Below are 13,820 nucleotides of genomic sequence, written 5' to 3' on the forward strand. Positions count from 1 at the left end.
ACTTGCAGCATTTTTATGGTGCTCCCTGATGTCTGTGCCCTTCTTCCGTTCAGACTCCCCACCTTCCTCTTCTCCTTAGTCAGCCCCTTTTCTGAATTTCTTCATAATCTCAGAGTCCTCACTAAAGCCCACAGCAGAAATTTTGGCAGATCTGAAACTTTAATAAAATACAGTGTCAGGGGTCACCCTCAATTACTCAGCTGCAAGTTGATTCTGTTTCCATGGACTTTCTTTTTCGAATGTTCTGCCTGCTGGGGACTATTATGCTCGTTCCCCAATACCTGGGAATGGGTCCAGATTTGGTGGTTATAATATAGACACAAAAGGAGGCAGCGAAGAAGCAGTGGCTGTGCTTAGCCCTTCAGGCGAGCAGTCACTTTTTAGCTGGATGCATGTTTATTGTATAATTAATAGCTGGTTGCTTGCTCACTCTCCCTCTGTAATCCAGCACAGAGCACTGTGCCAATTCCAGTCTCCAAAGTGCTTTCCAAAAAAGGTGTGGCTACAGGAATGGATTATTCAAATCCTCTGGGCTTTTTTCTGTGTTTGAATGCTCTGGTTCTGAACACAAAATAACAAAATTTCCAGCGGCAACTTGGAACTTGGCGATAGCCTCAAAGGAGCAGTTTTATGGGTTCTCCCAGGGTAGGAGGAGCACATGGAAATGAGATGATCAGCAACTCATAGGAATTGAGTCAGACCGGACTTCCGGGGTGGTGCCATCGGCAATGGCGGACTCCCTCTAATCTGGAGGGACTAGCTCCACGCGAAACGGGTCTTTTCCGCTACGGCGAAGCGGGGACCCTTTCAAAAATCACAGGCGGATGAAGCCTGTGACCATGGGACTCGGCGGGCACCTTTAGCGCCCCCCCCAACCTGCAAAAGAACCCACTAACGGGCTTCGGAGCGAAGAGGGGGAAGTGGCGCGGTGCTGAGAGTCAACTGCTTCTTCCGTGGAGCGAAGCTGTACAGCCGTTGCCGGAGAGCGCTGCCTTTTTCCTGGGACAATTTGGCTTCTAAAATAATCACCTGTGAGTACTTAAACTCGGACAATTGGACTTTAAATAAGGACTTGTGAGCAGAAAGGAAAATTGGACTTAAAAGTTTACCTCAATTTGGCGCTGAAACGGGAAGGTCTAAACAGGAAGTCAGCCTTCCGTTTCTTTGTAGATAGATTAAAGCAAAGACATGGCAAACTAGAGCTCAGAAAATCGCTTGTAAAAGATTAACTTTCATCATTTAAAATTGTTGAACCCCCTTCGGAAGCAGGAGAAGAGGGGGGATTTTTTCGGACTGTTTAAACCTGCAGAAGTGAGTGTAAAGTAAAGTAACTTTCCACCGTCCTGATCCTGGAGCGGGATGTCAGGACTGACGTTTTTTGAAGCTCATTGACCAGAGACAAACGTTTTTGACAGATAGCTATAAGAAGAGAAACACTGATTCCATTGTTCCCCTTCGCTTTTTAAAGGAACAAATATTGACAAAATATCTGAAAAAGGAAACTTTGTTGTTAGACTTGTCTTTAAAAGAAAGAACAAATAGAAGTTTTCCCCCTAGAGGGAGACTGTGAAACTGTAACCAACTCCGGGGAGCTTGCAGCTGTTACAGATTACAATCGTGGGAATAGACTTTTGACCTTGCAGGACAATGTATTCAGAAGCTCTGTTGTGTGCTTTCTGTAAAACAAATGCCCTACTGGAACAGCTATATGAGAAGACGGATTTGATGACTGATGCGATCAGAAATTTTGAACAGGCAGTGGGAAATTATATGGAGCCCACCCAGGAGTTAAATCAGGAGTGTGCCCTGACAGAACAGATGAGGGAAGAGGATGTTGCTGAATCTTGGGCGCCAGAGATGGAGGGAGCTGTGGCCCAGCAGGAACATGAGTTTTTGGTTTTGACAAATGAACTTGGAAAAAGCCAGATTTGGAAAGATAAAGTTTGGATTGGTTTGGAAATGGGGGGTTGGATAGACCCCCCTACGCAGGGATGTTTGGACTTTTCAAGTCTGGCAATGGGCCGTGAGATGTTTGGGGTTGTGGGGGCTCTTAATTTTGGAGGGATTTTGAAACATGTTCTTAAATACCACATGGAGTTTAGTGTGGACTATGGAAAAGGGGCTGATTTGTCGAGAAGGGTCAAAAACATTGTTAAGCTGGAGTTCCTACGAGTGAAAGGAGCAGGAGACAAAGGAAAATGCAGTTATAAATATGAAGAAGAGCCGCGGAAGGGACATGGAAGAGACTTAAGGGCCTCGGATACAAGGTTACCAGGTTAATGCGCTAGATTGATGGAATAATAAGGACTGACAAAACCCGGGACCAGGAGGAAGGGACGCTGGATGAAGATTGGATTGTTTTTATTTCTTTTTTTTACTACTAGGATTGTTTTATAAAATTGATGAATGTTAGAAAAATGTTGGAACGAAATTACTTGGCTTTAGCAAAAATGTTTAAAGAATTATGTAAGAATATTATGGTTATGAGAAGTTGGTAAAAATAAGGGGACTTCCGGGTTGGCGCCATCGCCGAATGGCGGACTCCCTCCGAGCTCCGGAGGGAGCCTGCTCGGCAGGGGCTGGGTCCTACCGCACCGGCGATGCGGGGACCCTTAAAAACCACGGCCACGGGGGCCGTGGACATGGGTGACTCGGCTTGCACCATTAGCGCCCTCCCGACTCGTGAAGGAGCCTTTTTAAAGGCTTCGGATCGGGTGCCGGGGAGTGGCGTGGTGCTTTGAGTCTTCTGCTTTCCCTGCCGAGCGCAGCCGCATGCCATTCGACGGAGAGCGCTGACTTCTTCCATGGAAAATTTGGACTATTAACAACAACCCGTGAGTAAATTGGGAAACCGGGTTCAAAATTTCGGATTTGGCACGAGCGGGGGCGATTTAAAAAGGAAGTCAATCCCCCCCCCGATTGTAAGCATTCCAAAACAAGGACTGGGTAACCAAGGTCCAAAGGGAAGTATACTTCTGATAAAAATCATTAATTTCACGATGGGAAATTATAAGAACTGTGCTGGAGGAGAAGAGTGGAGGGTGAGAAGAAAAATGCAACCCCCCCCCCGGGAACCGGGGCGATTCGCGGAGCCTGGTGAAGAGAGACGGAGACTTTGACAGCTGTCAAAGTAGCTGTCAAAGCTGGAGAATATAAAGAGGACTTTGTTTATGAGGACTTTGCTGGTTAATTTTGTTACAATTTGCTATAATATGGATATAAACTGTTGGAAAATAAGCAACAATTTGACTTTTGGATTAGAGGATACAAAGTTATTACAATCCCCCTAGAGGGGTTTCGGGACACTACAAGAACGGTCGTAAGTGGAAAAATACTCTGGGATTCGCACAGGACTTGTTATCTTCTGGGAAAGCTGCAAAACTGAAATAGTATTTTGTCTACAGAGGTATTTACATTAAAGGAGACAATAGAACTTTCTATTGAAGAAAGGAAGGGACTGGACGTAAGTTTTTGTTCCTGAATAACAAACCTCTGTAGAGATACCAGATTTCTGAATTAGAAAGTTTTAGCAGCTGAACAGGACAAGAAACCTGAGAAAATGAGGAATAAGAAGAACAAAGGACTGATTACGACACGGAAAGAACAACGGGAGGAGTGGCAAAGATCAAGGAAATTAAAGGCTTTTGTTAGATTGGACACTTGAAGTTAAATATTATTAAAATTAATAAATTAAAAGAAAACCGGCAAGATGGAATCGGGGAGAAATTTGGTTATGAATTGAGACTTCCAAGCTGACAATGTATAGACTGATGGACATGGGGAATTCAAACCGAGGAAGGGGGGGGGGGGAGATTTGGAATCCAAAGGCTGTGTAACCATCTTTTGAATTTTTCTATATCTCATATTTTCTATTTCTTTGTATAATTTATGCATGTCATTTATTTTGATTGGATGTGTTCGAAAAAAAAAGGGAACTCGTGGAAGGAACTGGGGTGGATCTTGGGGAAAATCTTTTTTCTTTTCTTGTTAATGATGTGGGACGGTGGTAAGATTTGTACAATTCAATTTTGGATAGTGGGTTAAACAAATTAAGTTTCAAATTGGGAGTGAGAGCTTGTAGAACCAAATTAAGGAAAGGGGAATACAGTCGGGGGGGGGAGGGGGGGAGTCCCAAAAAGTAGGCAATGAAAGTAAGGTTTTTAAATATCTTTTTTTTTTTTTTTCTTTTCTTTGTATATTTTTGGAAACTTTAATAAATATGATTTAAAAAAAAAAAAAGATTTAAGTTTTAAGCTTTAAGGTTCTTTATAGTAAGATAAGATTAAAATAGATTAAGGTAATGTAATGATAGAATATTATGAAATATGGAAAGGATTTGCTGCGACAATTAACAACTAGGATACAAAAAAAAGGGAGGAGGAGGAGGTCAAAGAAAGAAGGTAATGACAGTTGAGGATTTGAGAATGATGGATTTGTTTTTGAGTGTTTGTGGTGTATTTTTGTTCTTTGAATTTGTATTGTTTGGTGTGGTTTGTTTTTTCTTTGTTTTTTCTTTCTCTTTTTCTGCTTTGTTCTCTTTTGTAATTCTAAAAATTTTTCAATAAATATCATTAAAGAAAAAAAAAAAGGAATTGAGTCAGACCTATTGGTCCAGGATCCACCTAGCTCCAGAATTGTCTACACTGACTGGCAGTGGCTTCCCAGGGTATCAGGCAAGGGTCACTCTCACTCTTACCTGGAGATGTGAGGACTGAACCCGGGACCTTCTTTATGCAAAGCAAATGCTCTGCCATTGAGCTAAGGCCCTTCTCAACTCCATCACCTTTTGATCATAGGTGTGCTCCATCCTGTTGCATGCTATTCTGTCCTGTCCTGTCCCATTGTGTACATTTTCTACACATTTTTACATAAACACACACTTTTAAATGCATCCAGCCACAATCCTCTGTTTGCGACTCACTGTCTGACTTACATCCATAAGATGCACATTTTGTTGTCATCTTTTGTACAACGTTTACAATGTTTTGCACACTTTTTGCACACCAAAAGTTCTTTGCAAAATCTGAAGAAGCGTGACATCTGATTGAGAGTTGTGTTCCAATGCACAAAGCAAATTTGGAAGCGTTGGGTTGGGTGCAATTGCAACGAGAAGCAGCCCAAGCATATCCCCCCCCCCCCAATCTCTAGGAGTATCCTGTGGGCAGTGATGTTAGTGTATCTAATTACTTCATTGCTTTGAGAACAGGATGAAATGCTTTGCTCCATGCTCTGCAAAGGAGGCAAGGACTCAGCCTCTCTCTGTCTCCAAAAAGCTCTCCAAGGATAGCTCTGGTATCTGTTTTTAATGTCAATGATTTAAATGGCTCAGGTTTGACTTGCACAGTAACTACAAGGGGTGGTGGTCTCTTCTTTTTCCTTTAAGGGCCAGTGGGGAACTGGCCTTCCCTCTTCCAGTCACTGCAATGAATGAGAGCACACCCATGAATTGAAGTCCTGACTTGATTCTTGGTTGGGTTTTTCATTTGAAGGCTACAGGCAACTGCCTCTTTATATAACACACCCTCCAATATGTTGAAGCCAAAAGCTGGGACATGCATCTTCCCGGCTGCGCTCCTGCACAAGTCATGGGACCCATGTGAGGTTGCAATCTTGTGTGTTTGGGGGTGCTGTGCTGAGCGCACGGTACCCCCCCAAAACAGGATGTCCCAATTTAATCAGGGCAATGATATAGGTGTCACATATTATGAATCTAATTAGCTACCATATAACTACCCCCAAATTATAGCTGCTATAGAATTGATAAGTTTGTTGTATCAATCTGATCATGGAATACTTGCATTTATGGGTTTGATATGGCTCTAAAAATCTCTATGGAGTAAAGAGAGCTGCTTGCATTCATGGAGGTGGACAGGACAGGTGGACTCTGCCCTGGATCCTATTCCACAAGGGTTTAGGGTAGGAGCAGGTGAGCAGGTAAGGAGAGAAGAGGTGAGGTGTAGATGCAGTGCAGTGTTCAGAGTAGTGTAGTGTGGTGTTGGACCCGGTTCAGATTGCAAGAAGCTCACTGGGTGACCTTGGACCAGTGATTACCTCTGAGAGAATAAGAACATAGTCTACCTTACAAGCTTGTCATAAGCATAAAAGGGGTATGGTTGAGCATGGAGAACTATGTATACTCATGTCCTTCAACCGTGGGTCCTCAGATGTTGTTGGACTACAACTCCTATCATCCCTTACCATTGACTAAGCTGACTGGAGATGGATGGGAGTTGCAGTCCAACAACACCTAGGGACGCAAGGTTGAAGAACACCGATGTACAACAGCTTGAGCTCCTTGGAGTAAAGGTGAAATATGAATGTAATAATGCTTTCTTCTGCAGCCATCCGCCATTGCTCCTGCCTCCCACCACCACCTCTGCGCCTTGACCTCATCTGAGAAATGTAGTGTTTGTATATGCAAGTACATGCCTGGCATGGAGTGAATTATTTTGCTATTGAGAGTGCGTATTTTGTGCAGTTCCAACCACCGTGTTCATTTCTTTCAGCAGTTATTGTTTATATAACATACAAAAAGTTCTACCTGGGATTCAGATAATTTAATGGTGTCACTTCTGCATCATACATCACTGCCATATGCCAGCTAAAGAGAGTCTGGAGCAGAAAGTGAATGTGTGATTTTACAAATGATGTATGAACAAGGACATAGCCTGGAGCAGGTCTTTGCAATGCTGAGAGCTGCAAGTTGCTAGTGTCCCTTGGGGAAGTTCTACTGGTAATGGGTTTGTGTTGTATATATACTGGAAATACAATATATTAAAGCCCACATAAGCACAACGTCGTGGCCTGTTCTCCATGCAAGTCTCTGAGGATTGGCGGTTGCTTGTCTTTCCCAGCAAATGAAACTGCTCTGATTAACCTTGAAGTTAGAGAATATGAGAAATCCTCCATCTCAAAGCTGATTTATGGCAGAGGTGGGCAGCATGCGGCCTGCAGGCTGTGCATTGCCTGTAAGGCACATTTTGTGACCTACGTATTGACTAGATACCAAACCACTTGGGACAGCAATCTGGTTGGGTGTGAGCGACTCCCTATAAGTTTCCATATGTTCAAAATGAAGGTTGTGTTTTTTTGCCGTAGCATGTAACATTGCTGGATGGTGTACACCTCCCCAACCCTAATAGGAAGCGAGGCGTCAAAATGATGTTTGGTATGAAAATATGTGTGAGAACAGAGACAAGGAATCCTTGGTTGTAGGACTCCTAGCACCCCTGGTCATTGGCCATGCTGGCCAGGGCTGATAGGCGTTGGAGTCTAACAACATCTGGAGGGCCACCAGTCCCCAGTCCTTGTGGCAGAAGATACTTGACTTTAACTGTGAATTGAGTTATATTTCTCCTCCATCCCTATGAACAGATTCCATATGAAAGGAAATAGAACATACTTGGTTGGGAGCACCAGGGGTAGACTTGGGTCTTTCTTATTTCAGCAGTATCCTGTCGGAAGCCAAAATTCAGAGCCCACTACCCACCTCTCAACTTCTGTCCTGCTCAATTCACTACATCATAGCTGTGGCGCCCTGTGGTGCTCCCTAGGCTCAGCGCCCAGTGCAGCAGAACCAGTCATGCTGCCCTAAATTCGCCTCTGGAAGCACTGTCGTATATGTAGCATATTGAGGCCAGGGTGTAAAGTGGGTTGATTTTCACACCTCTCTTCTTTTACTTCATTAATTGTATGCAACTCTTTGAAGGTGGCCCGGAAACTGCAATTAATCCAGAATGCAGCAGCTAGACTGGTGACTGGGAGTGGCCACTGGGACCACATAACACCGGTCCTGAGAGATCTGCATTGGCTTCCAGTACATTTCCAAGCACAATTCAAAGTGTTGGTGCTGACCTTTAAAGCCCTAAATGGCCTCGGTCCTGTATACCTGAAGGAGCGTCTTCACCCCCATCGTTCAGCCCAGACACTGAGATCCAGTGCCGAGGGCCTTCTGGCAGTTCCCTCATTGCGAGAAGTGAGCTTACAGGGAACCAGACAGAGGGCCTTCTCGATAGTGGCGCACTCCCATCAGATGTCAAGGAAATAAGCAGCTTACTTTTAAAAGACATCTGAAGGCATCCCTGTTTAGGGAAGTTTTTAATATTTAATGCTGTATTGTTTTTAACACACACGATTGAGAGCCTCCCAGAGTGGCTGGGGAAACTCAGCCAGATGGGTGGGGTATAAATAAATTATTATTATTATTATTATTATTATTATTATTATTATTATTATTATTATATTTCATTTCAGTGAAGCAGTTCCCGGAGGACTGTTGTGTCTTAAATAGCCAGATATCCCTTTTCTAAACAGGGATGGGTTTTGATTAGGGTTTCCACAATTTTAATGGACAGCAGCCCTATGCCTGTAAAAGGCAGGTGTTCTCTTGCAGAGGGACAGACCAATTGCAAAAGCTTCAGTTGCTGATTTTGGCCAGAGAGCTTCTGTTCATTTAAAAAACAACGCGCATGCACCCCAAGTAAACTCTGTATCAAATGCTATTATATATATCCCATAGCAGTATTCTTCAAACTTAGTTCTCTAGATGCAGTTTCCATTATCCCAGATCATTGGCGAAGCTGGCTGAGGCTGGTGAAAGTTGGGAGTCCAAAATATCTGTTGAAGAACACTGAACTATATGGCTTGTTTGATTTGTTTTTTATTATTAGGTACACATTTCTTTTTCGAATAATTCCATCCTTCCACTTTTCTTCTTGCTCGCTCCCTTCTACTTTCCCTGTTTCATTTTGATTGCAAGCTTTTGGCAAACTTTATTTTATTCCGTACTGGATTGTGGTGCATTCAGTACCATTTTGCTGCTCATGAACGTTTGGGATTGCTCAAGGCAAGATGCAAATAAAAACTATGTATGGAGAAGTCCTCGAGGGATCTGGCGGCTGCTTATGTGAATGGCTGCCCTGAGAATTCACTTCCACTTATGATTTGCTTAAGCATTTGAGGAGCTGAGTTTTGAACAGCAGAGGGAGGTGTTTGTTTTGCTTCTTGGGGTAGCATGAGCAGGGGAGCAAAGAAGGGGAAACCTGGCTCTTGAAACTAAGAAAAGTTTAGCTGCATGACCACATCTGTTTAAGTTGTCTAGATCCCCTTCTGGGCAGCATTTAGAGCTTCCTTTCCCCAACACCTATTGAGACCTAGTCATATTTTTTTCTTCTTTGTTTTGGCTCACTTGTTCTGGTTCGTCCTGAAAAGAGAGTTGTTTTTATCTCCTTTGTACTATCAATGAGGGCTTCATTTGGTTTGAATTTGGCCTGCTTCACTTTATTTAGCTTCCAGATAATTAGGTCACATCAAGCAGTGTGGAGGGATAGAGAGAGAAAAATCTACCAGTGTGGTGTAGTGGTTAAGAGCAGTAGTCTCGTAATCTGGGGAACCGGGTTCGCGTCTCCGCTCCTCCACATGCAGCTGCTGGGTGACCTTGGGCTAGACACACTTCTCTGAAGTGTCTCAGCCCCACTCACCTCACAGAGTGTTTGTTGTGGGGGAGGAAGGGAAATGAGATTGTTAGCCGCTTTGAGACTCCTTAGGGTAGTGATAAAGCAGGATATCAAATCCAAACTCCTCTTCTTCTTCTGATGGTATACACACCCCTGAGGCATCTGAATGATAAGAGGTCTACCTAAAACGAAATTTCTTACATCTTACCAGTGCTAGAGCTGCTGGCTCCTCATGAGGTTTACTGCCAAGGTATGTGATGCTGAAGCTGTCAGAGCTTCCTCAGCACATCTCTAAGGTGCTTTGGCAAGGCAGAACAAGGAACCATTTTTTTAGCAAACCCAAGGCTTGAAGCCAGAGTGGAAAGGACTAGGTAGTGAGGCAGGATACCTTCACGGAAGAATGAAATGGAATCTGGCAGTTAAATAGTTAATTGTGTTTCATGTTGTGGTGTGTGGCATCCTGATTCCATATGGGGGAGCAACAGTGCCTTTTAGGAGCAGGTGGAAATACAGAAATTAAGGAGGTGAATTCCGCCCACCCCATTTGCTTGCTTATAAAGTGATAGGGGAAAGTCACCTGCTTAATTTTTGCACATCAGGCTGCTCTTAAAGGCACTGGAGCAGAGCTCACAAATAAGTTGGCAACCCTAGCAAAACCTCTCGACCCAGGAAAAGTGACAATGTAAACAAAAACAGGGCTGTTATCCCTGGTGAGTGGAGTTCAGCTTTGTAGAGAATTGCCTTCTGCATGAATCAAAATAGTTAGCAAGAAGGTTTAGCTGAATGATTCCATAAGTATTTATGATAGGGTAGCCAAGATTCTTACCGGTAGGGTTGCTGTGCTTCATGGAGGAAAGACACAAATCCAATGATATTCTTATACCACTGTTTGATTACTCCAGTGTGGTTCACACCAGAGCAAGTACATTTCAAGTGCAATCGACACATTAAAATACATCAAAATCCACGATATACTTTCTTGCCATTGTATTCGTACTCCAAGACAATTGTAACTTGGTGATTGTTTGCTTTGCTTGTCTGGGACATCCAGAAATTCAGCTTCTGGTTGCGGATCTGTGTTTTGTGCTACAAAATATGTGTTACATAACTGTGTCAGTTTGCATCTCAGCAGGCTCTAACCCCTGCTGCTGTGTAAATGAAAATGTGTTGTACCTTCTTTAAAAGGAGTCTATGAGAGTGGAATGATAAGTTTAATGAGTATTAGCATTATGCAATAGGAACTAATTCTCTGCCCTCTAACCTCATCATAAGGTCTCTTGTGCATTACCAAAAGAGAGAAAATAAAAGGCAATAGGTGTAGCTTCAGGGTGACTCACCAGGTCACCCCAGTGTTTAAAGGGCAGGGTTTTGTTTTTTAAAAAATGGTAGAGTCAGCATAAAATGGTAGGGTCAGCATTTTTTAAAAAAAGCAGGGTCAGCATAAAACATGGCAGATGACACCTTATATTCATGCAATGTAGTGCCTGAGTGTATCAGTGCATTTACTCCAAACCCACTCTTGAGTTAATAGGCACTGATATTCAACCATTGTGCTAAAGGCTCTTAGTACAGACACATTATGTGATGGAAGCTGATAACCTCTATAATGCACTCCAGAGCATGTTTACTCAGAGGTAACTCCCAGGGAATTCAATGGGACTTACACCCAGGTGCATATACACTGGGATTGCAGCCTAAATGTTAGATATACTGAATCATTTATATTATTTATGTTGTGAAAATATAATATAATATAATATAATATAATATAATATAATATAATATAATAAATATACAATATTATATACAGCACTAGACATACTCAGAGTAAACCTGTTGAAGTTAATCAACATGAACAGGGATTTTTTACAGTGGTACCTTGGGTTAAGAACTTAATTCGTTCTGGAGGCCTGTTCTTAACCTGAAACTGTTCTTAACCTGAGGTACCGCACGATTTCTGTTCTCGTCCAGAAGCAAAGTTCTTAACCCAAGGTACTATTTCTGGGTTAGCAGAATCTGTAACCTGAAGCATCTGTAACCCGAGGTACCACTGTATTCATTTGGACCACGCACACCCCAAGTGCACAAAAGTGTCACTTAGCTGGATGCAGCCTGCTGGAAAGTATTACATTATTCAAGCAATACTGCACACCCCACCCCTGCTGCACACCCCACTATAAAATCAATTGTTGCCTTTCAACTTCACACACCTGTCTGAATGCTTTTCTGCTGCCTCCTGAGGACCACTGCAGACTGTGCTTACCTTTCCTCTTGCTTTTTTATTTGGCTGCAGTGATGGGTGCTCTGGAGTCCAGAGGGGTGCTGCGGAAGATGAGTGACATGCTGGAGATGATGGTGAAGAGGATGGATGTGCTAGCCAGGCTGGAGAATAGCACGGACTTCCGGAAAGGCGAGGAGACACATTTCCCTATGGACAGGTTAGTAGTACCAGTAGATATGAAACATTGGCCTGAAGCATTCATTGATACAGGTTCCTCTTTTCCTGGATCCAAGAAGTGGGTGAGACCCAGATCTGCATATGGAGTTCATATGGACTGATTACTCCAGCTGCTGCATGCTCCGATTCCTCAGCTCTTTGATTCTGATGGCATATTATGGGTTCAGGAATATAGCTTAATTCAGGAGTGGTCAACTTGTGGCCCTACTGGCGTTCTTGGGCTACAACTTCCACAGTCTCTTACTGTTGGCTGTTCTTGTTGGGGCTAATGGGAGCTGAAGGCAGTGGCATGTGGTGAATTTTTTCGAAGGAGAACAGTTAGGGCCAGAGCCGCCTGCTTGTGAGGGTGATGCAGTGGGGCAGGGAGGGTCACAAAAGTGAACATCTCACCTCCCTCCTTAAACCGGACAGAAGCTTCCTGAGCTTTGGGAAGGAGGCAGGAGGGCTTCTGGACTCACGGGAGCATTGTGCCTCCCTCTCTAAGCCAGGCAGAAGCTTTCCAGGCTTTGAGAAAGAGGTGCCAGCGAAACATTTAGGGGATTAACCTAGTCCCTCTAGTCCACTGACTGCACACTGCTGGCTAGAGGCCAATAACACCTGGAAGACCATCGATTCCCTGTCCCTTGCTTAAATCATTAGATGGGTTGCTATTTTTTAACTGGAGAACCGGACATTACTTTCATAGTTAATGGTCCACCCTGCTTAGCAAGCAAGGTTTCAGTATTGCTCCCTACAAGTGATGGAGAAGGGCCAAGAGCACTGATGAGTGGTGCAACAGCTACTGTATCATTAATGTTAATTGTAAGGTCTATTTCTCCAGTGGGCAACTCTCTTCAATAGCACTAGGTTTTCAATTGTGGGTTTTTCCTATTGCCATTTAGTATTAGAGAGTGGAGGGTTTTGAGCTTCAATCACAGGCTTGATCTTGAGCAATCCAGTTAAATAAATTATTTATCCGGGAGAATCTGATCCAAGAATCAGCTGCGGACTGTGTGGGTAGGGAGGTAAATACCCTTTAATAAGTTACTATCAAACAGCATCTCCATAAGGAATGGAATCAGAAATTCTGTAGGCACCATAAAATAACTAATTACCTCCACATAAATGATTGGTTTTAAAATAATGACTGGAAGTGCAATTCAGTTTTTACTAAGGCTAACAACGTCAGTTAATTTGTATGATGGATTGACTGCGTGTTTTGAAATGTAGAGCTTTTAATTTGATTTCAACTTGATCTAGCTCTTGAGAGTGTGCATGGTTAGTTTCTGATGACTGTGCAATTGTTAACAATGGAAACAACATTTTTTAAAGAACAAAAAAGTTGGGCACTGTCATGGAACAAAGTTAATATCCAAAGTAATTAACACCACAATCATCTAGTAACAAACAAACAAACAATCTCCCTCCCCTCTCTTTCTCGCTCATTATCCACTTCAAAGTATTTTGTGTATTCAGACAATAAATTTCCCTTGCTTACTTAGGCTGTGAACAAACAGTGGCTCCAATCTGAAGAAAGTTAGTTGGGCTGAAGTGACCTCAATAAAATTAATGGGTCTTTCTTTTTTCACAACTATCCTGTCATACTCAATTTCACTGGAATTTAAATGAAGCAAAAACCTTTCCAGGTGGGAGGTCAACAGGCCAGTGGCAGACTCTGGGCTCTCAAATTTTATCCTGTGAAATGCTAAAATATGGCACCCCCTGTCTCTTATGCTCCACTCTATATCGTTGTTGCAGCGCCCCCTGCAGCTCTGGTACCTGGTACTGCTGAACTGGCCATGCTACCCTAAAACTGCCTCTGAATAGGCTTTCAGAGACTTCGAGGTGATACTCATGCTAATTTCCTGTCTTCCCAAGGTCTCAGGTGAAACAGATTTTGCAGGTTTTTGTAGCTCTTCAAGCCTCAC

General features: G+C 43.1%; 1 protein-coding gene across 1 annotated transcript in view; it reads left to right on the top strand.

Annotated features, from left to right (window-relative positions):
- The window catches only part of MGAT5B (alpha-1,6-mannosylglycoprotein 6-beta-N-acetylglucosaminyltransferase B), a 176,955-nt gene that overhangs the window by 56,174 nt on the left and 106,961 nt on the right, over positions 1 to 13,820 (top strand). The window contains exon 3 of the mRNA XM_080993711.1: positions 11,749 to 11,893. Coding sequence (XP_080849837.1) covers positions 11,749 to 11,893 — 145 coding nt within the window. The remainder of the gene's footprint in view (positions 1 to 11,748; positions 11,894 to 13,820) is intronic.

Source organism: Podarcis pityusensis (genome assembly GCF_964106645.2).
Source record: "Podarcis pityusensis genome assembly, chromosome: 2".
NCBI lineage: Eukaryota > Metazoa > Chordata > Lepidosauria > Squamata > Lacertidae > Podarcis > Podarcis pityusensis.